This window comes from Prenolepis imparis, unplaced genomic scaffold (assembly GCF_030444845.1).
Source record: "Prenolepis imparis isolate NDT839.2.m4 unplaced genomic scaffold, iyPreImpa1.0 SCAF_15, whole genome shotgun sequence".
Lineage (NCBI taxonomy): Eukaryota > Metazoa > Arthropoda > Insecta > Hymenoptera > Formicidae > Prenolepis > Prenolepis imparis.
The window spans coordinates 3,417,113-3,441,842 of record NW_028141173.1 but is presented as its reverse complement, the minus strand read 5'-3'; the positions used below and the strand labels follow the sequence as shown (position 1 = coordinate 3,441,842).

General features: G+C 36.0%; 1 protein-coding gene across 9 annotated transcripts in view; it reads left to right on the top strand.

Moving 5' to 3' along the window:
- Window positions 1-24,730, top strand: part of Ss (aryl hydrocarbon receptor spineless) — a 218,423-nt gene that overhangs the window by 143,409 nt on the left and 50,284 nt on the right. For all 9 annotated transcript variants that reach the window (XR_014426963.1, XR_014426964.1, XR_014426962.1 and 6 more), the window contains one exon: window positions 24,406-24,524. Coding sequence is in view for 1 of the 9 variants with exons in the window: in XM_083055338.1 (XP_082911464.1) it covers window positions 24,406-24,524 (119 nt within the window). In the remaining 8 variants the exon portion in view is untranslated. The remainder of the gene's footprint in view (window positions 1-24,405; window positions 24,525-24,730) is intronic.

The following is a 24,730-nucleotide window of genomic DNA, read 5'->3' as shown; positions in this document are numbered from 1 at the left end:
GCTGTACTTTCCTTCTTACCTTCGATTCTTCTTAAATGTACGACCGGAATCTCCTTTGGTTCTTTCTCGATTCGTTATTTTTATTAAAGGTAAATACTGATATTAAACACATGTTTAGTATAATTCTTGGTTAAAGAGCATTTACATATCTCGTTCGAATTCTACAATTTTTATTTGAATTTGAATATCATAAAATTTATTAGTGAATTACATAGAAAACATCAGAATAAGGAAAAAAATATAAAGCAGATAAGAATAAATTTTTCATTAATTTTTTTCTAAGATTATACTTGAGACTTTGTGAATAAAATATGACACACAAAATAATTTCTTACATAATTTTCTATATTTTTCTTAAATTGTCGGTGGTACGTCATAAGACATTACTTATCCTATTATGTACACAACGAAAGCCCACATACGTATTTATCAGACGTATTACATCGTCTAGGTATACGATAATCGAATCTCGAAATTATATGATATAAATGGTACGACCGAGATTCCGCTTTGCGGAGGCTTTCTACGACTTTAGCGACGCGCATAAATGAGCAATTAATCGAACGGTGCTCCAAACAGGCTGGTACAGTTTGAAATGGTTCCAGGAACCGCATGATTAAAATGAAAGTACATAACTCACAATTTAACTGTATGTTTTGCGGAATTATATAAGCGGTTTTTGTTATATATATATGTTTCTCTTATGATCAATATAAAGTCAAATACAGAGTGTGAATGTGTCCCAGATATTGGAATAGTTATTTTCTCGACTGTATAAATTCTTTTTGATTTCCGAATTAATTTTTTATATTCTTTAAAAGTAAAATTTAAATTAAAATTTAATATTTTCCTAATTCACTTATCACTCTCTATTCATTTAGTTATATTATTTCTTGTTTTTATATAATGAAAAAAACAAGTGATTATATATAGTTTAAACATGTATATCTATTGATTTATCAAAGTTTTATCCTCATTAAACGAGAGCATCCACTTTATGACTCCAAATACAAAGAACGATTCAAATCGCTTTCGATAATTTCTTGAAAAAATGAAAAAAATCTTTTGGTATTATTCTAGCGACTATAAAAAAGAGTTTATTATTTTTTACATGCATGATAAAATATAGAGCAATATTGTAATACACGCATAGCATACAGATGAGACGCATAATTCTGCGACAGTAATAACCTAATAACTTAATATTGTTAAAAATCGATATATACAGCATTGGGAGCACGTTCTTGTGTATGCTTTGCTGCTTTCGCGAAGAACAAAACCCTCCTCCAGCCGCCCCCGACCGAGAACAGGTCATAAACGCGCGCGGCGATACTAAGATAAGTCGAAGAGAGTTGGGCCGAGCTGCTCGGAGAAGCGCCCAAGGAAAATCGATACATCGGGAGGAGGTACGATTACGCGAGTGACTCAGGCGGTTTCCGGTGGACGCCATGATGGATTTAAGTACTTCCGCTCGGAGGCGCGTGCGCCGCTCTGTCGTGTCCTGTGCAGAATTGTCGAGATTGCTCTCCCTTTCTCTCTCTCCCTCTCCCTCCCCTTCTCTCTTTCTCTTTCTCTTTGTCTATCTTTCTCATCGTCAGTACGCGCCCAGATCAGACCGATGTAAGTGCGATATATTAGAGAGTAAATGTACCTCATACTGAGGTGGGGGAGAGCGAAGATGGACGAGTGAGATAAAAGGAGACGGGGCAGACGCAGGATGGCGGTAAAGAGAGGTCATCTGCATAATGACGAGGCCGAGTTTGTGGATGCCGCCATTTATTCCCAAGCATCATTATGCATCTATTTCGGGGTCTACTGCGAATCTACGGAAAGTGATTTTCACCCGATGATGATCGCCCCGGGGCACTTTTGCCTCTTTGAATTTCAAGACACTTAAATCAGAGTCAATCTCGACTATCCGTTCAATTTAAGTAAAATAAAATTACGATAAAATATCACTTTTTAAATATATAATTTATCGCAGAGATCTTTAAAGCATAAAAAATAATGCGTAACAAACAAATATAATAATCAGATTATAATTTAAAATCGAAAATATGTAAATTTTCTTCAATTCAGTGACCATATTGTTGTCAAGTTTTTTAAATATATTCTTATTGGTATATTATTTAATTTTGATGTTGTTTTATCAGCAAAACTCTGGTCACGTATACTATTAAAATTACCATTAAATAATTTTAAATTTCTAAGATGTCTTCTCGACGATAATTAATAAGTCAGCGGACTTTTTTTTCGGAAAGTCGGCATATAACATTTCACCTGAAATTCTTTCCCTGGCGAAATATCAGTTTTTTACGCGCTGATGGACGATCACGCGGGCAAAAGGAAGTGAAGGCGACGTCAAATTGTAAATCGATGCTCATGCTTAGACCCTGAAAAATATGCGAATCGTCTCAAATTTCCAACTCTCGATAAGGGAGTACCACGAATTACGAAAGATTTCACATTCGTACCCGGTTAGGAGGAAAAAGGAGAAGGGTAGAACAGGACCACGTGGTCGTTTTATTTTCACTCTCAGCGAATCTAACACCGATAATCCGGCGTACGACGAGATATCTCGCGAAATCGTTAACCAAAGACTTTCGCGATTGGAATACATTGTGTGGAAGTAAATCGAAAAAACCATTGGAGGGCTAATTATTTTAAGTATGCTTCGATTGAAATAAAACAATCAAAATAAAAAAGAAAATTATATATATATATAAATTTTAATATATATATAATAATATATCGAAATTCGTGATAATACATAAAATCTAGTTATATATACACATATAAATAAGAATTTTAATATATAATATATTAAAATTTGTAATAATAATTTATTATATTTAATATTACGAAGAAACGCTAAAATAATAGGATACATGATACAGATAAAGAATAAGAACGAGGAATAACTTATTTATTCTGAATGGCAAGAGAGAACGATTGATTTGTTAACATGTGTTGTTAATCGAGCGTTTAGAAAAGCTCGCTCTAATAATCAGGTTACATTTAAAGCTCAATTACGGCACCTGTACGATATATTAATCTGTAGGTGGCGGTTATCTGCCTGCAATGATCCACGAGACTTTAGTTTTGTTCAACGATACCGCGTAATCATAGCTTCGTATACAGAAAAGGAGCAAGTGCGCTTCCTTCGTAATAACTGGCGAACGATGAATGCTGTGTTGCCTATGGCGTCTACGATGGTTTCAAGGTGGTCCGCTTGATATTATTTTACACCTCCTTCGAGAGGGATTGTTTTATGGCGTTAACGACACTTTACTTTGTTGTGCAATTTATTGTTATATCAGAGTTGCATAATAATCTCTCAATCTCTGAACAAAAACACAGTTTTTCCTGTCGAATATTTTTTCTGTCGGATCTGAGTTATTAATGTTGCGCGTTAATTTATTAAAAGAAAAATATGCATATATTAGTATTTCAAAATTACACTAAAGGAAGGGTTATTATATATTCTTCAAAAAATGTATTCTCTTATGTATGATTTTTTTTTAATTTATGATCTTTCTTTTTTAAAATATAAAAATTCTATACACACATATGGATGAGATTTTATACATATTATTTTTATCTGTTACGTGAAAAGTATGCGACAGTGCGCGACAGTTTCGTCCATCAATCTTAATGTTAAATAAAAGAGATATACGTGAGAGAAAGATACAATCGTTTTTAATGGCGAACAGCTGACTGGAACGAAATACGACGTACGTCCTGTCAAAATATTGGCCGACTCCGCGGACACCGAAAAGTTAGATCTCGTTGGAATACATGGCGCGGAATTTCTTCTTCCTCCCTCTTTTCCTCATCCTTCTCCGTTAGACGAGGGATTCGCGATTGCGCCGGACGTGGATGCCACCTACGACGGGGTGGTCCGGAGGATGTTACCTTACACCTTCTTCGGATATATACGCGCCGACCAATACGCATCAACTGCGCGGCACACCGCCGTAAATACGCGCCCAAAAGACATAGGGGCTCGTTATTATGATGCTAATGAGCGCGGTAGAATTCTGCAGAGAGATGTAGAATGTAATACAGATGCATCTGCGTAAGCCCCGAATGGCTAATGAATATTCGGATATTTAGAATCTATAATTTTTTTACAGGGTGTAATATTGAATTACAGAAGAGGGGTGAGAGAAACTGCAATTTCAGTTTGCAGATTTCGTTTTGCTTCCTCAAATTATGATTTTCGACAAGCATTTTCAGAATTATACAAACGATAATTTTATTTGATGCTTGGAAAAATTTATAATGATATAAAAGTGATATATATATTAATTATGAATTTTAGAATTTCTCTTTTTCTCTCTCGCATGTGAGGAAGATTTGTTGTTAACAAAAAAATCTATTCTAGAACCAATACAACTTATAAATGAAAATCACGATACAGTCGAAGAAAACGTTTAATGTTTGAGTTTCAAATGATTATTAAATTCATTATTTTTTTTTAACTCTTCTCTTTTACGTATGCGATATCAATCGTGATTAGAATCAGTAATACACGATAGAACATCTGTTACGCTTATTTTATGATTACAACTCGGTGTGTTGCATATCCTCCTTCCTGAAGCGATAAGTGTAAATACTAGTTTAGCTACGAATTTAACATCTTAATTGGGGTAGTTTTCTCGGAATGTGCAAATAACATAATATAACACTACCGAATCGAGCACAATGGTAATTGCACGGAACGCGAGCCTCGCTTTAATTATTATTACATCGCGCTACATCCGAGGATATCTCGCGCGTTGCTTTTAACTTGACCGTTATAAATAATAATAAGCTAATTTTTGCGATTAATCTTGGATCCGACTTTTTTATTTTATTTCGTGATTAATCTTGAATTATTTAAGTGTATCGGATGCATCAAAAAATGCACCAGCTGACGATAGCGTTATCCTCTTCTATCGCGATCGGGCAAGATCATGTCCCTTACACCGGATTTCACGCTTTTGAGAAGATTTACGAATTAAACCCGCACCCTTCTTGTCGCCTCGTTATTTACGACGAAACTGAACACCTCGCGCGCTTATTCGACATCGGATACCATAAGTGGATTAGTCTTATACGCTCATATACCGAGAGATTTCGAGCGAGAACACAGCTCGCTGATCTCCTCTGGAATAAGCACAGCTTATGAACGGCAAATTAGCCGATTTTCTCGCGCGCAGCTCTCACTCTCTCGGTGATCTTGATTAATGAAATGTTTACATTAAAGTAATGGGGAGAGATGCATGAAGCGTATGCAGCGCATGCATTCCGTTGTAACGAATATCTCTTCAAAATATCTACATAGAATTATATTATAAAGAATATAATTTTCTCTCTCTTTTTATAATTGTATAATATATATAATAGATGTATAATATATAAACTTTACTCAAATATCTCTTTAATTATTATCATATTCAGAGAAATATCTAACTGCTTGGACTCTGTAACTATCAGTATATATATCATTAAACTAAAAATATTATTCAAATTAATAAATATTTAAATATTTATATTAAATTAATATAAAATATTTAAATATCAAATATAATTTAAATAATATTTATTTTTTAGTTTATCGTCCATTCTTTAAGAACAAAGAAATAAGTCCGAATAATTGCGACATTAATCTCGTTAGCGAGCTGAGAATCAGCTGTAAAGTTATCGTAATCTTAAACGAGCGCCGTGCCGGGTCGAAACGGGAAGGAGAAAAGCAAACTTTTGCCGAGGTCGGGGCACGCCTTCTTGCGCGCGATTGAACCAAGTTATAAGATCTCGTATCGTCGAATATTCTCCTCAGTTTATATACATACATATACGATATAGGCGATGTGCATCGCTCGCTCATTAAACGCGGAGCATCTCTTCTTGGCGGCAGCTGCCTTCAGCATCGATGCGCTTCAGCTGTTGAATTCGGCGCAAAGTCCGCGGTGTATATCCATTACCCGTTATTAACCCTGCGTATATAGATACGCAAACCGCGTCTCGGTAGTCGAAGATAATTACAATCCGTCGCGATAATTATGGTTTTCAATGAGACACACGGGCCGGAGACGCCTTAATCTTCACCGAGGAATCTGGGACGGTATTATTACGACCGGTATCGAACCTTAACGCTCCCGATATCGGAGCCGTTGATGAAATTCATACGGCCGTGTGTTCTCCTTAACAAGGAGCGCACGCGCGCTGATTATATTCTTACGGAAGGTGACGCGATAATGCGCTTTCGCTCCCGCTGTTTATATTGTTGCAACTTGTAATGAACGCTCCCGTTTCCCTTTCGAGACGACGGACGATGTTGTGGCAAATCTGACAAGATGGATAGAAGCGCCAAGCAAAACGCATCAGAATTACATTTTTTAAATTTTCAGCGATTACGCCTGCATCGCGTTCCTTATCGCGGACACATTTCCTGTTTACTGCAATATCGCGTCTTGTCTTGTGAACTTTGTGAAGTCCGATGGAAAATTAATTCATTCCTATATCGGATATGGACATTGAAACTAAAAATTAAAATGCAGCGCTTTAATTAATTACGAAAAAAAATATTGGAGAATGTCTTCTTATTTTACTGATATTAAAAACAATAATGTATATATATATATATATATATATATATTTGAAAAGATTAATGAATTATTCTGATTATATAAATATATTCTGATTTATATATATATGTATAAAATTCATATAGTTGATATGACATAATCAGCTGATGTGACAATCGCAGCTGATACGATGACATAAATCAGCTGATGTAGTACAATCGGAATAATTCATTATTTAACTTATTTATATATCTTTTAAATCGTTATTTCTACATTATATCTCGAATAATAAATGATCGGATCTTTTCTTTACCACTGGTGACGCGTCGTACTGTCGCCATTACATCGGGCGAGATTACATCGGGGCGAGCATTAGGAAGCGGCGCGATGAATGCAAAGGAAGGAAAAATTCTGGCCGGGAGAACCGCATTAATTAATGAAATTTTAAGTTTGAGTGATACCGCGGGTCTCCGGGCTTCCGCCTCTGCTGGCTAATTACGGCTCGATTTAGCCTCGCGATAAGTCGCAACCCCTGGCCGCGCACGAATAACCACGGACGCGATCGTAAGCCTAAGGGCAACGCGAGGGATAACGATTATACCCTACGCGAATCTTGTTCTTTCGAGGCTGTTATAATGCGAGTGCTATATCTGTCCTACCTGTGCTCTTGTGTACCTTCGCGCAAGATTTTATTTTCAAACTTCTATTTTTAATTTAATTTTAATTTTAATTTAATTTTAATCTTAAAAGTTCTACTTTTAATTTTAATTTAATTTTAATTTTAAAAGTTCTACTTTTAATTTTAATTTAATTTTAATTTTAAAAGTTTTATTTTTAACTTTAATTTAATTTTCATTTTAAAAGTTATATTTTTAATTTGAAATTCTATTTTAAAATTATGTCTATATTTTTAATAAAAGGAATTACTTTTCCATCGAAAAATATTTGCCGAACATTGCTATTTAAATACAGGAAACGACATTTGAATGCTGAATACTCAATATTAAATTACTCTGATTACTTATTAATTACTCAGTGTTAAAAAATATATGTATATTTTATAATACATATAAAAATATACTACTTAAATATAAGATGTACCTATATTATATGCATATATGTATGTATAGGTATATAAAATAATACTTAGTGTTAAAAGAAAAATCAGGGACCCGTGATAAATCATAGCTTTTCGAATTGACTTGTGATTGAAGGATTGCGCTAATTTCGAAGCACTACGAAAATTAACTTTGCACGGGAGAAAGATGCGAGCTCTCGCTTAAATGTTTATTATATACGCACCGCTGGGAGCGCTTTCTCTATTTAACGAAAACATCTGCTCTCCGGAGTTGCAGATGGTTGTAAAGTACTTAAGCATTCGCCATTTCGAGTCATTTCGGACTGAGGGCGTGTTTTCAGTCTCGCCGCGCTCTCTAACACGGGCTTTGCTTAATAAAGCCGTGATATAGTTTTTACACTCTGTCGTAAATAACAGTTTAGCGCTTGCGCTGTTAAAATGATCCACGGTTTCTCCTATATAACTCGGCGCATCGTATAATCAATAAACTATTCGTCGAAATTAATTTCTCAAGATTAATTCGCCGCTTCGTTGCGACCGTACTTGACAAGAAATAACAATCGCTTGCGAGAACGCGTGCTTTAATTTAATGCCACGGATTAAACTCGCCTGATTTCAATCGCTCTCAATTACGATAAATTATTGGGATCTAGTTTTATTGTGATATAAAAGCGGAACTTTTGTCATAAATTAAAGTAATGTCATCGGTTTTCTCGCGTACACGAAACAGAATGTAAGAAATAATTTACGATACAACGAACACTCTCTTTTAATGAATAGTATTTTTCTAAAAAAAATACATATATACATTTGTGAATAAATTTTGGTAGAAGTGTATTATGCAGTATTTATAATATATTATACTATTACATAACATTATTATATTTAGAAACGTAATATATTGACTGTTGATTGAATTGCATTGGATGTTATAATATTTAACGATGCATATAAAAAATTGCGTTTTTTTACATTGAAAAATATTTCTCACAGTTTAATGAATTTTAAAAAATGGTCTCTCTCTCTCTCTCTCTCTCTCTCTCTCTCTCGATTAATTGTCAATTTAGCACCTTCGTTATAAGCCAACGTTACGTTAAAGAAATGATGCGAGAAAAGGAGACGATATTAATTGGTATAAGCGAGAAATATTTGCGCGGCGATGATTCGCAATCGCGCAATTAACTACAAAGTCTCATATACTGACTGGCTGACCCGCTGAATTATCGGCACTACTTGTTAATGTCAGTGGGTGGTTCGGTGCCGGTGCTTTTTACGTTTATTTGCATTTCCATACGACGTCACGAGTCGGGAGAGCGCCTTCGTTTATGCCCGCGAACTGCGGGTTATCGCGAATGACAGAATAGAAAAAAGAAAATTACGGTTATATACATATATATGACGTCCCCGGAGCTAATTTGAATTCGGAGCCCTCCGAGCCTCTCCCTTTCTCTCTCTTTTCTTTTTCTTTCTCGCTCATTTCACGTGTATGGGCGAACACGCAAGCTTCCAGCGGCGGCCCGGGGCGAAGTAAAAAGTACGAAACTAATTAAATTACAAATTTAATTTGCGGCATTTAATTAAATAAAACTTTGGCCGTCGAATCGATCCTCGAGATTCACGCTTTTCGGCCTCGCCGGCCCATTTCGCGATTTTGGGACGTCGCTGATGCGAATATTCGCGAAATACGAAGATGAAAGGACAAGATCAGATTATATTCAAGTTTCGTAATTTTTCTATATAATGTGAGAAATAAAATTATATCTCGAATTTCTTGAATTTCTTTTTCCGCGATTTATGCAAAAAAAAATTCCAGTGATGCGAAGTAAAATTTATAAATAGGAAAAGAAAATTTTCTGAACATTTCTGAAGCTTTTTACTCGGCATCAGAAACCGTAATCGCGTGAAACATTTCCGTTGAGGGATCCATCGGATGTACATACAAGAACATGAAAACACGAGACAAATGATAACCACGCATATCCACCTTCCGTATTTTGTCAGGCTCGTTTGCGGCCTGACATCCTGGGGACCGAGGATACTTGATTTAGCTGAAAAATTATGGCGATCCATTCTAGTTAGATCCACGAAGTAAGGGCCGAGGGACTATGGGGTACGAAATGGAATCTAAGGGGGAAAAGGGGAAGATCGAGAAGCGGCAGATTCCCGCAGGCTCGTCCGGGTATCAATGATCCATGACTCCCCTCGCCGGTCGGAGAGCTAAATGATTTTACACAGCGAGGATCGTATCATTGCATCCTGACCAATTCGATGCATTCGCTTGCAAACCCCCAGTAGGAAAATTTACTGTGAGACAAAAGCTGCCCCCATTACGGTATTATTGTCAATCTGTTGATGCATCTGAAGGCATTAAATTGGTCTGGGTTTACTTCGTGGCGAATCAATTGAAGAATATAATACGAACATATAAATATAATATAATCTCGATAAAAAAAAATGAATTATTGTATCAGAAATTTTTTTCAAATTTGATCGTCACGCTGAAAATAGACTAATGTATAGATTGGAGATTTTTTTTATCGATAACAAATAAATTTGATAACTACAATTATGTAATAATATGAATAATCTCTGCACAAAGAAAGTTGTATTCTTTATACATCTTCTAACGCAACCTCGTTGACTAACTTTATAGAAAGTGAATGGTTAATATATAGGATATATACTGCAATTTTCCTATAGCCAATTGGATATTTCTTGCAATCCTCCCTCTCGAGACCGCTTTCTGCGGCGCAATATGTTCGTGTACTATTCGATCGGAATTGAACTCGTTTCGATTTTAATTAACGGATGAATAACGGGGAATGACCGTAATCTTCAAGTGCAACGGCAAACGCGAGTGCACTTAACCAAAGCGAATAACGACATAGTCGATTCGCCGGATTAATTGATTCATAAAAGGAAACTCCGTGATGTCGTCCGAAATTAAGATGATTTTTAATTAGTAGAACCTGTGCCGTGATCATTACACACATCATGAACGAGAAAATTAAATAATGAAATGCATTCTTTCACATAGTTTGATTGTACAAATAAAACTAGATTAATATTACAATGATATGCAATAATGATGAATTTTTAATCTCTTTTGATAATTTTTTTCTATAACCATTTGAATTAAACGAATAATTGGTAATATTTTGAAAATAATGTTGTAATTATATAAATCCTCTGTCCTCTAATTTATATTATCAATGGTAATTTATGTGGCTAATAAAAGCTTCTTAATTAATCTTTCATTAAATATGTAATTAATTATTCAACTACATACAAATTTGAGATAGTTGATTTATATATTTTAAAGTGCGCAATATATTTTCGTAGGATATTAACTTTCACACTCTCTTATTGCGTCGTTAGTCATATAATATATCATTAAATGTTGATACAGCATGCACGGTAATCGATCTCGGATAGAAAAACGAGAAATTTAACTTGCTTTAATCGTGCGATTAGCGGTGATTCCAGTGACGGTACGCAATTACAGATTTTATCGACGTTAGATCGGAGCATTGCATCTAATCATGCATATATATACATTAAACACTGACACCGAATCGTTTAATATTCTCGTATCAGCAAAAATGAGAAGAATCTGAATTTTATAGATTATATATTATAATTTTAGTCGACATCTTGATTGATATTCCGAGCGCTTATTAACGCGTGATATGGTATAATTTATATGTAACACAATATGATATATATATATATATATATATATATATATATATTATAGTCAAATTTTATTTAGAGGTTTATACAAAAAAAGAATTGTGCGAGAAAGTAAGGTGCACGTTATTAAGATCTAGTTGCGTTTATTTTTTTATTTTCTCATTTAATTTTTTCGACATAATTTTTTTTCTAAAATTATTTTCTAAAATTAATTTTCTAAATTTTTAAATCTAAATATTACAATTTAAGTTCTCCAAATTTCGCAAAATTTCTAGGAGAAAATAAGAGAGATTTTTTTATTAAATTGTTTTACAGTGTGTACCTAAAAATTCTGTGATATAATTTATCTCTCCTTTTCTACTCACAGAAAGAATTAATGGCTGAAAATTTCGCGACAAAAAATCGCGCTTTTCCAATCTATCCACTGTTTTTCCTTATCTTTGCCGCGGCGATCGTAAATAGAGGAGACACTCGAGACCTCGCGTATCTCCGTCAGCGGGACACACCTGCTCTGGTGCCCGGTTTAGAGCGACGGCTACGACAGGAACGCCCGGGCTAATGGCGGCACAGATTAATCTTGCAAATTTAATGCCATAGCGCGGCCTCTAACGATGCTCGTCGCCGTCTTTCTATCTCTCTCTTTCTCACCTGTATTCGCGGGGCTGAGAGACCCGCCCCGCCCGCTTCGGGCCAGCTCGACGTGCGCGGGCCGAAAATTTAATTCGGTTATGAAACTCATTAAGTAATGCAGAAAACCCACACGAGGCACGCCGGTGATAAATGACGGTGTCGTGTCGCCGGGCAGTATATGCCGCGCTTAGAACGGCCGACAGCTGGGCAGCCTCGTGTAAGTCGTAGGATATACATCGTGTGTATGTATATACAGAGAGAGAGAGCGAGAGCTTATAGATAGATAGGGAGGGAGGGAGAAAGCCTCACGGCGGAATGCATTAATACAATTTGCCCCGTGCTATATCTACAGCTGTACGCGCTAATTATAATGTGATTTGCCCTTCGGAGGAACGTCGCCGCCTGAAAAATGTCTCGTGCTACCGACGACGAGTCGTCCTGATCTCGTACTCGGGAATGCGAGATGGAGACATTTCGGGTTCAACTCTCAGCCGGAGACGAGAGGGACGAGGTGTTGTAATTCTGTTAAAAAATATAAATAATTTTTCCATAGAAAATGTGAGATATAAAATATTTTTCTTTATGAAAGAATGAAATATTTTTTATATTTAAAAATATCTTTATATTTTTAAAGATCTTTAAAGTAGAAAAGATACTTAGAGTTATCTTATTACGAAAAAAAAAAGATTAACATAATATATTATTTCCAACTTATTAATTTGTCGTCCTCATTCAGTGTAAAAACAAATTAATTAGCAAGGGGTAATTTTTTCACGGAATGTGAGATATAAAATATTTGTTTTCTTTATGGAAAGAATAAAATATCTTCATAGGAAATATTTTTACAAAAATCTCTATATATTTTTATATTATATTTAGTTCTCTCTCTCTCTTTCTTACATTAAAAAAATAATATTTTCTTATATTTAAAAATATCTTTACATTTTTAAATATCTTTGAAGTAGAAAGGACACTAGTTGACAGCGAATTTTTTGTCTTATACGAAAAAAGAGACTTTTCAGCATGATATATTATTTCCAACTTATTAATTTGTCGTCCTCATTCAGTATTCATTGTCAAAAGAAATTAATGCATGCGAATGCGGAATCATCGACAGGCAGTCGTCTGTGCCGATAGGACCGTGTCAAGGTGATACGCGACAGTCGTAATCTGGGACCGGAAATGCGACGCATAATAATGCAGGCGTACATCGCCGTCGCCCGTCATCGTCATCCTTGTCAATGTTGTAGCGCTACTTGGCGTTGCATATTACAACGAAGACGAGGTTCGCGGATTTCTCATGAGTTCAGGGTCAGATGCATCTCATGATGATTAGATAATATCCGTAATTATTGTCAGAGAGTGGAGAACATTGCGTATATCGTCATTGTCTTCCATTGGTTAAAGAAATGTAAAATAATAGTAGAAAAATAACAACTAATAACGAGAAAAGGTATTTCCAAATATATGCGTGACAAAGCAAAATGCAATTAAAATCTTGAAGACAACATTAACGGAAAGTCTTGTGCGCAAAGTAATCGCAGATTGTCAAACGAAATATTCTTATATTAATTTAGTAGGTCGATTATTTTTCACACAATAAGGTGTGTCGAATAAAATTCTGCAGTTTATTTATTATATATATATATTTTTTAATTAATTTAATTTTTAATTTTTAAATTAAAATTAAATTTTTTATTATAAATTTATTTATTATTAAGAATACGAAAAGAATCCGCAAAATAATATAACTTTAGCTTTAGAATTAATTTTCGGGCTCGACAGAGCCTAATATAGGCGGCTGCTAAATAACGTCGTTAAAAATGCACTTGATGGAGAAACGTATTTCGCATAGAATGCTTTATTGCCGGTTATTGAAACTGGTCTCGGCTACTGTGCACTTGCACAGGCACGGCAAGTGAAAAGCTTGTTAAAGTCGACGGGAGGCACATCAAGTGTAATTACATACGTACTTTTGAACGACTCCTCCGGGCTGATCCGGTACAAGTTTCATTAGCGATAGAGCAAATCATGTTGTGCGCGTAAATAAAACGCGTGACTGGGATAATTAACTCAACGACATATATCTGTCGTCGCGCGAAATTGCGAGAGGAAAATAATATTCGATTTATAATCCGTGCGTTTTGTTGTGGTAAAACATTTTTTTTAATTAGCACGTTGTATTAGGCTCGAATGTGAGATACGAGAATAAGACCTGAGAGATTTTCCTCGCGACGATATTCTCTCTAGGAATTGAAATTGAATTGCGACATAAACGAACGTTTTATACGTGACTCACACGAAGGACTCTTCGTACGAGATGACTTCTCCTGTCATTAAACAACAGAGATTGGCACTCGTAATAAAAACGGAATAATCAGCGCAGACCCGAAGAATGCCGGTCGCCGTGATGTAACCTAATGATTCGGCGATGACTCACTATTAGCGAGTTAATTAGCGATACGTATATACAAATTGTACTGCGTTCGCTGTCGTTTAAACGTATACACATACGCGAATATACTATGTGTCGTCTAACGTGTAATCTGCCATAATAACACTTGCTATGTTACCGTAATAATAACGAATACCAGGCCAAAGTGTCATCAAGGTGAATTTTATTTTCCGTGCAAAATGTTCTCCAACTGCCTATTGATGGTACATCTTGAGAATTTTTTCTAAAAGAAACGGGAGTGTTTTAAAGATTTTTTTTACAAATAAATGCAGTTATTCCTTCTTAAATTACAAATAATTATTGCGTTGATATAATGCTTAACTCTTCTGTCAGTGAACAGGTACCCAAAGCAATTTTAAATATTAAAAATATGTCGGAACTTTTCTTCGTCCGAAACAAAATTCAAAGGGCCTTTATATTCGAAAAAATCCTAAATATTATATAATAAATATATATAATATAACAGGAAAGAATGTGTTCGATGTCCTGCTATAAAAAAATTGTCTTGGTACCCGGGTATCCATGCATTGAAAAGGTGAAAAATTGTGCATTGACAGAAGGGGTTAAGGCAATCTTTTCTCTCCTTTATTCGCGACTGGCTTCGATATTTTCCATAAAACCGTGAGCGTATCGGCTACAAACTCCGGTTGAACGACACCGTTCGTCGATTCCTCGGAAAGATTGACCGGTGTGTGCATGCGCTCTCTTTCTCTCTCCCTCTTTCTTGCGGGGCGAAAACAAAAATAAATTTTCACATACGTATGCTTTATTGGAGTCTAAGGATAACAGTCTAGCGGGCAGAGGGTCCGTTTCGTTGCGTAATGAGAGATTTTATCGCGGTTACAGGGATAGGGCGGGGCCACCGCGCTCATGCATTATCACCCCGCTTCTGTCTGACGGATTACTTTATATACGGTCAACCGTGTGTGTACATATACACCGGGGCGTCGTCATGGTTGTGTGCGCGGCGCCGAGCACCAAAGAGCGCCTGCAAAACTACTCTCTCTCTTTCTTTCTCTCTTGCCGCCCCGCCGTTCGGGCTCGATAAAAACTCCCGGTCTCCCGGTGTATGTCTGCTGAACCGCCGTCTCCCTCCTCTCCTCCACCTCCATCGGAGTATCAGATCATACGCTGGATGGAATTTGTGTATGGAAAAAAAAGGAAACGTGGAAGCGCGTCGATGACGCTTTTAACCCGCGACTGAATCCTCGAAATTTAATTAGACTCTTGCGAAATGTCATCTGTGTATATCATAAATTATATATTCCGATGTCTCTCATATAAATCTCAGAATGCACTCGATAAGTAAACTTGAAGATACATCTCAGCAAATTAATGAGGTATATACATTGAGAGAATTTACCCTGAAAATCATGGTAATCGTGGGATAATATGGAAAGAATTTTATGAGAATTTCTTTGATCAATATCTATCACAATAAAATATAAAACATGTTTGATTAATTTTACTAAACTGCATGGTGAAATTAATCAAACATATTTTATATTTTATTATAATAGATATTATTTTTCACTCTCTTCATCGTAAAACAAGACAACGTTTTTCTTAATCACAGAGCGACGTGTGAAAAATTCCCTCGCTTTTTACATTCCATTTTTCTATCGCCAAGTACGAAAAAGAGTTTGGAAATCGCGAGTGCCGAACCCTAACGAGAGCCCTCGATACCTTAAACCTTAATTTCGCGCTATCGCAGATCCGTATATTCAAGCTTCCGAATTCTGTGTTGCACTTCCACATGGACAAGTGGATGTACAACACACTCGGTGTGCATACAATATCATCACGGCTCGAGTAATACCTGTAATCATCCCTGTGTGGCTGTATCGTGCGGTAGGCGAAGAGAGAGAGAGAGAGTGAGAAGGGGGGTAAAGGGGGCACACATCGAGTATATATATATCTGCGACCTTGCACGGTGCGTGGTGCACCATAAAAGATTCCTGGCGATGCATGTTCATCCACATGCAACGACCGCCGCCGTCGCCGCCGACATTGTGACGTTTTTCCGCCGCACAACCGGTGGTATGCAGAAAACGGGGACGGTAATTGGGGTACGTTACCGTAAATTCGCAATCGGCGATACGCGCCCGCGATCATTCATTAACCGGACGGAGGGCTAATAAACTCTGTCTCTTTCTCCTATCAAACTGCGAATTAACTTTATGTCGGACATAATCGACGTTTCCTCCGATTTGCCGGAGCGAAAGTTACAAATAACTTTTTTTTTTTTTAATTTGCAAAAAAGCCTTAGCTCCGTTTTAATCTTAAATCGAAAGAAAAACATTTTTAAAATTTTCTTGAAATTTTGTATCACGAAAGCTTTTCTGTAACATGTAAAGTTACAATTTATAATAGCATAAAAGTTAAAGAGAAGAATTATCATAGATAGGGAGAAGAATTATCATAGATAGGGAGGCTCTTAAGAAACATTGCAGTGAGAACAGAAGAAATATTTATGCAGCAGGAGTGATTATGTAGATACGATATTTCCTAGTCGTTCGCGCATCTCGATTAAAGCAAGGGTAAAAACGCACATAAATTAATGTCTGCACAGAATGAGCTTATTACAAGTATAATGTCCTAATAACACGCTTCTAAATGACCTTGTTGAGCTAATTAGCTAATTATTATACCCGATCACGTAGAAGAAGAATATCGTTGCGAGATAAATCTCTTGAAAAAAAAGAAAGCAGAAAAAAACTTATGCAAATCAGAAAGATGTTGGACATATGTATATTTCCCTTAGTCTACGATAATCTGTTAACAGAATGCGTATAATATGTACAAAACGGAAATACTATAAATAATTTTATATATAAATATAAAATTATACATAAATAAAATTCAAAATTCAACTTTAAAGTATCCTTCATAAACAAATAAAACAATTCAATTAAACGCTTGCTCGAGACACCATGGGTGGGCGGGAAATATCCTCGAGAGAACCTCGATTTTGCCAGTGCATCCTCCTGACAGGGGGCACGGTTTCTCTAAAAACTCACGAGACTGACCTGACGAAAAGCACTTCGTCTCCCTTATCGTGGGGACCATTCGTTTCTGCGACACAATCGGCCTTGCCGGCCCCGGCCGGCCGCAAAGAACAAGTGTATTAGCACGCTAATCTGCGTGCCTCGTGCTTAATCTTTAATATTCGCCACCTTTCGCCCTCCTCGAAAGCCCGCTCCTTCTTTTCTGGCGCTTTCCTGACTCAGCAGGACTCCTAAAGTAGGCACCTGACGTGCAATGTCTTTGCGCGTATCCCCCCAGCATTTGCATGTGGCCCATGAAAGATCTCGCAGCCATGTCACTTCCCCATAATCCCGCGAAACTATAGAGTTCCGGTTAATACTGCGTTAAAAGGAATAGAGAAGGAGAGAGAAAATATATGAATCGCGATTTTTATCAATTAAACTTTAAATGTGTAGAATGTTGCTATTTTTTTATACAAAGTATATTTAAAAATATAGTAGAGTATATTTTAAAAATAATAGTATTTTTATAATATATGTAATATATAATTATAAATAATATATAATAATATATATAATTTATAAAATATAGTATTTATAATAGTATTTTAAAAATATAGTATTTTAATAAACTACAGTATTTTACGTCTGATTTTCTTAAATATGTTTTGACGTATAACATCTCTCTCTCTCATTTTTATATCGTATTTTTCTTTCATATTACGAACTGATTTGTTTGCGCATTATTTGAACACGTGACACTCCCTCTCCTCAGAGAATCACACGAGAGAGAAAGCAAACGTAGCACTCCCAAATCTTGACATCCGGAAAGAATCTACCTGGTGGTCGGGCGCGTTCAGAGTTAATGTTGGGCGCGCGCTCGTTATTATTTAATACAAGCGTCGTCGTGTCCCGCGACACACCGACTCCATCAATCATTGATCGATTATGCCGATCGGAAGATAATCACTTATTTAACCGTTCACTTATCCTCGGCTTCGCGGTCGACGTCGGTGGCTGGCTGGCCAGGGTGCGTAAAAAACGCAAGTCACACACCGATGAAAGGGAGGGAGGGAAAAGGCGCCCCTTAAGCAGCAGCGTCATTATTTGCACTTCAAAGACGTCTATATAAATGAGGGCGACGGTGCTTAATGAAGCGACCGAGGGCGATCACAGGGACGGGATCTAATGAAAGCCGGGTCGTTGACGTTGGCTCTTGACAAGCGAAAAGAAAGAGAGAAAGAGAGAGAGCGTGAAATTCCCCGACCATAGGGGTAGTTTCGTGATTATAAATTATAAAACGATGGTCCTCGAATCACAGGATTTGTCGATGAAACGGAGATAACAGGGATGATTGATTTTGCGTTTTGTTTGCTCGATTTGTGTATTACAAGGAGGACCGAGTCTCGGAGAAGATTCGTAGTAGATGTTCATCCATACAGATTTAGACTGCATTAATTCTCTTGTCTCTTGATTAATCGAATAAAAAAATTAAAATTTTTTATATCTTGTGAAAATATTACTTTAGATAATTTTTATTTTAATTTATTTTAATTTTATTTAAAATTTATTTAATATTATTAATTTTAAAAAGTAGTTTTTATATTCAGACGTCTTTTTTATATCTGCAGCTTTTAATCTCAATATTGATCATTAAAAAAATCTTTTTTACAAGATAATACGCTACCGACACTTGCGACTTTAATAACGAACCGCTGTACTCCATCTCGATGTGAACCGAAGATGAATTGTCGCATCTTGTGGCGACAATAATTTCTAAAAATAACACATTCAATTACGCCAATTTCCAGCGAGAAAGACTTAGCAACGTCAGGAAAGCTCGTTGACGTATGTATTATACATATATGTAACTGGCGTGGGCGATAAGGTTCGGTTAGATCAGAGGCTGACTATGGTTGACTATAAATACAGGAGTAGAAGAGAGAAGTCTGTACACAGGGTACATTTCGCGCCATTCTCTCTCGCTGAAAGTTCGCGCGGTGGTTTCTGATTGGCCTCCACCTCCGCTTTTAGATCCCGCCACTTCCTGCGTTTCTCTCCGGCGCTTGTACATATATAGATATATGTTCATAAACACTGACCTTGCCGGAGGAAGTGTAATTATTATCGTTGATTGCACCGGCGTGGCGCATCGCGATGGCGCGACCTTTCCACCAGAATTCCACGTTCTCCATTCTCAGAGATTGCATCTCTGTATCCGCGTCGCGTTATTTTCCGTTCTTTTTTTCTCTATCTCTCTCTCTCTCTCTCTCTCTCCCTCTTTTTTCTTTTGTCACGTTATCGCGTCGACGATTGCGCCTGTCACCCCGCGTCCACGTGCGTTTTTCCGGTGAGGTTCGCGTATCCTTTTTTTATTTTTTATTTTTTTTTTTTACTCCGCCGGTGGCTATTGTTGGATTCCGCGTTATCGATATATAATCGCGTTTTAAGTGTGATTATATATATGACAAGACACGGGGGAATTAAGTTAACATCTCTCTCTCTCCCTCTCTATTAAAATTTTACGCGATAATGATTGCAAAGTCGGTCTTTAAACAACGCTTTTTCTTCTTCGCGAGCACGTGCGCGTATCTTGTCTACTTGAAATATCAAATCTGCTGACTAGAATATCATACACATTGTATAAATGATGTTTTTTTTATCATGTTGCTTTAACTTTGCGCTACAGTACAGGGTGTCCATTCTTTAGAAAAAACAGAGAAACCGGAGAGTGTCAAGGATTTTTTTATCTCGAAAAATCCGGGAATTCTCATAGAATTTTATTGAGATGGAATTTTTCAAAAATGTGTCTTTGATAATTTTACTCTTATATTGCAAGCGGTTGAAAATCAGCTGATTGGTCAAGTTAGCAAAATATTTATGTACATTATATGTGTACATTATATGTGTTAAAAAAATAGATATTAAGATTTATTTTGTGTTTTTTGAAATATTTTATAAATGTTATTTAACTATTATTTTGTTTCTTAGAATAGAAAAATTTATTATACATCAGAGAATTCTCAAGAAATTTTTTACAAGATTTGAGTAGATGCCCTGTATATATCTTTCTCCATTTTATTTTCTAAGAAGCCCCGGCAAAAACCTTCTGCACCATTCGGCACACATCCTGCAAGGACATTTCCGCTTTCCGCTTTCGTTGTAACTGCAAACATCCTGCCGCGGATTCCTTGCGCGAAGAAACCGTTGTCTCGGGAAACATTAGACATGGCCATTAGGCCCGAATGAAGGGCCCCATCCGGATCCGCGGCAATCGAAAATCGAATTGATCGACGCACGTGCAGCCCCGAGATAGCCGCGAATTCGCGCATCCTGCGGTCATTCTGACGGTCGTTCTAATGGATCCTGTCACAGAAAGTCACGTGGCACGACGAGTCGCTTGCGTGCCAGTATTTACGATCCAACCATCGCTCTGTTCTCGTATATATCTCCCTTGTACACTACTAAACGCCGTTTAAGTCCGAAATTTATTAACGCATTTTAGTTTTACGTTGCGACAGAAAGAAGAAGAACGTGGTTACATGAAAGTTATAATAAAATTGGTAAATTTACTGATTTCTTATTGCAGCGTTAATATAAATAAATTACAAATATATATTTTTTTAAATAATTCTCAATTTAATATAAATAAATTATCTATATTCTAAATTATTCTTCCGATCATCCGGATCAGTCGTGCAGTCGCAAAGGGTCGCGTGGCATATACGTGCATCGCGTGCATCACTCTTTATGCACAAGCCGTCGGCGCATCTCTCGCGCGTGCATTGATACATTTTTGATATTAAACCCTTCGCGAAAGATTATTAGCTCGTGAAACGCGCATCGATCGCTCTCGGATCTCGAGGCTGTAGGATGATCTTATTACACCTGTCGAGAGGTAGAATTGAATTTTCTTCTCGAGATGAGACAAGTCGCTTATCAATGGATTTCCGAAGGGAAGGATGAATAATCGAACAAAGCTTCGATTAAATATCGCGAGATATAGCGATTGAAAGGCAGAAACGTCTCGTCATCTGTCATCGCGTATCAAGTAACAAAAATAGGCTCGAAATTCAAGATATGAACAAATATTGTTAATCATTCATGAATAAATGAATGGAATTTAATTAGATCGAACTTGTAAATGAGATATTAATAAGATTTATTTTCGCTTCAAATTAAGCGCAATACTTAAATATTATTTCGATAATTAAAACGAGTAATAAAATATAGGATAAAGATTCTATGCATATATTTATCTATATTTAAATATAGGTACATCTAATTGGAAGATAAGCACAATTAAACACAGCATATTTATACAAATGCTTTCTTTACGACCTAATTCATCTCGCATCCGTGACTTATTATTTACACGATGTAATAAGAACGTATCGAATTTTGTTAAAACTTTTACGTTGCACGCTCACTCCCTTTCTCTTCCAAGATCCAAGAAAGACCGTCGATGCCCCAAACAACTTAAGCGCAAACGCGGATTAACGACAGGTTCAGAGAACGACGGCGTTACGTACGTGACAGGATGTGAACGACACTTCCTCTTAAACCCTATAATACACACCGTCGATCTGTTACAGTTCCATACACCTGCTTGCCTTCTGCTTAATATGCACACCGTAATTAGAATACATGAGACCAACGTCGTGTTAAATAATAAACCGGTCGCGTTAAAGTCACCGGCGGCGCTTCAACTCTGGGCGAAACAAAACTTTCGCTCTAGATTTACATCACGACCCGTAATATAATTTATAGCATTGCCAGAGATTAACGAATATATAATAAATCTATAACAAATATATACATAATTTAATAAATTATATATAATATAATATACATAATAAATATATCATAAATCTGTAGTTAAGTGCACAAAGATTTATAACCACACGCGTTCTTTCGAAATAAAAATAAATATGTGTATTTTTTTAAATAAAATTCACGATCTTAGATAGAAACTTGTTCATAAAATAATATACAAAATAATAATCTATAAAATAATATATATACAATATATATACATACACATGTTGGATTACTTTCTGCGCTTCTCAGATATAGAAACTCGAATATACAATATAACAATATAATAAAAATATATTAGGCATTGCATGGTGACTTAAGCTTTTCAAACTGAAATAAGGACTGCTTATCGATTTTTAAATACGACGAAGAATGCTGATATGGATCATCGAATCTAGATAAAAACGTCGGACAAATTTATATTTTTGACAGTAATTGCCTTAATTATCGTTGTAGCTGAGAAACATAAATTTGCACAACGGCAAAAAGTGTCCGTCGCCCTTTCAGTTGCCCTTCGCCGACGTCGTCTCTCGTCAGTTTAATCTTTCAGAAAAATCTGCAAACTATAATCGACCGTACAGCGTATAATATGATAAATCTGATAACGAATTCGGTGCGTTATACGGCTGACTTTAATGACTTTTAATCCGATCGGTCAATGTAACGCATATCGCGTAACTAATAAAGCATCGCGAATTTATGTGCTTCGAGACCGATTATCGACTAGACCGAGCATCGAAAATACACATCTTCGCTCTTAAGAAGACATTTTCTATAGGATATAAATTTTCTCGTCATTTTTTGCCGGCTGTGTAATCTCCAATCGAGATCTAAAATCGTCGATGAAGAATCATTCACGTCGCCCATAAATCGATTATCGTATATTTTTGATCTCCTTTTTGTTGGCATAAGATGTTTTCAAATTGTTTCAAACTTTTATTTTTTTATTAAATAATTTGGAAATGCAGACCGAAATGTCATCGCGCCCAAATGTCTCTTATCTTAGTTTTATTTTTAATTTTTATGAATATAATTTAATTTATATAATATGGATACATTATATAGCAAAGAGAAATATTGTTTCACTTAGTACTTATAAGTATATAGAATAATTTAAAATAATCATTAATCGCATCGTTTTTTGACAAGAAAATTTACGTGTTGCCGCGGAATAAAGAAATTCTAAAGGTGATTATGATTTCTCGTTTTCATATTTTTGTGTCAAGAAACGATGGATCGTCGACTTAACTCTCTAATCATTCCCGTGATTTGTGGTCGACGTGATAAAAAAGGCGAGAGAGGTAGATGCGGGGGCGAGGGAGAATTTTATGAAGATTCGCGGACGAGTACACCACGAGACCGCCTGATTGAAATTTAATTGCACCGTCGAAATTATCCTGCTCTCTCTTTCTCGATGGTTTTTGTTGTACACAACATTGTGTGTACTGGCGCGTTAATGCGACTTTTTTTCACGATACGGGAGTGGTCATTTTTTGCACTTTGGCCATTTCGAGATGAGACGGGACTGTAAGAGAACGTTAGAAATTAGCTCGATCAACGTAGAGACGATCTTACGTGTAATCGTCAAAAATCATACAGTACGGATATTATTTATTATTAAAATAAATAGATAGCCAGTGCATTTTTATAATTATATTTTTATTTATTTTTTAAATATATTTATAAATATATTTATTTTTAAAGGAAAACAGTTTAATTTAATTATATGATAAGTCTCTCAAAGAAAAATAAAAGGATAAAATAAATAGCTGATATATTTTTTATAATAATTATTTTTAATTATAAAATCAATTAAAATATTTAATTATTTTTATAATAAGAAATATTAAAATATTTAAAAAAATATTTAAGTCTATTCATTTTATTTATTATAAAGCAACTAAAAGCAATACATTTATAGAATATCAATTATTATTATAAACTCATGCAATTAAGGAAAGAAAAGCAGATCAACTTAATTATATTACAAATCTCTCGAGGAAAAATAAAAAAATGTTTTGTCGAAGAAATGAAAGTGTCGATTTTTAAAATATGAGTTTACAGATCGTAAGCACAATCAGGAACACTTTCCTCGACAAATTGCTAACTGACTTGCTCGACATTACCACAAACACTCGTCTCTTCATAATTCGCTTTATTTTTTTGTTACAGTGGTGATGCACAAGGATAAAGAGGAGAATTCACACCACGACTCGCACTACAGGGCGAGGGAGCTCGCAGCGCTCGCTGCTTACGACCATCATCACCTCGACGGCGAAATGTTCCTACAGGTGAGTACTTGGAACGCTCATTACGTAGAACAGCCCGTATTTACGATCTCTCATTTAGACGCACCAGAATTTTAAAAATGCATACGCGCGCCCATATCATTATCGCGATGCCGTGGCGAGGAGAGACACACACACCTGCTTCCTCCTCGCCCTTTTCGATCGATCGTCTCAATTCACCGACCGTGGCGGAGAAATTCATCTCTCGC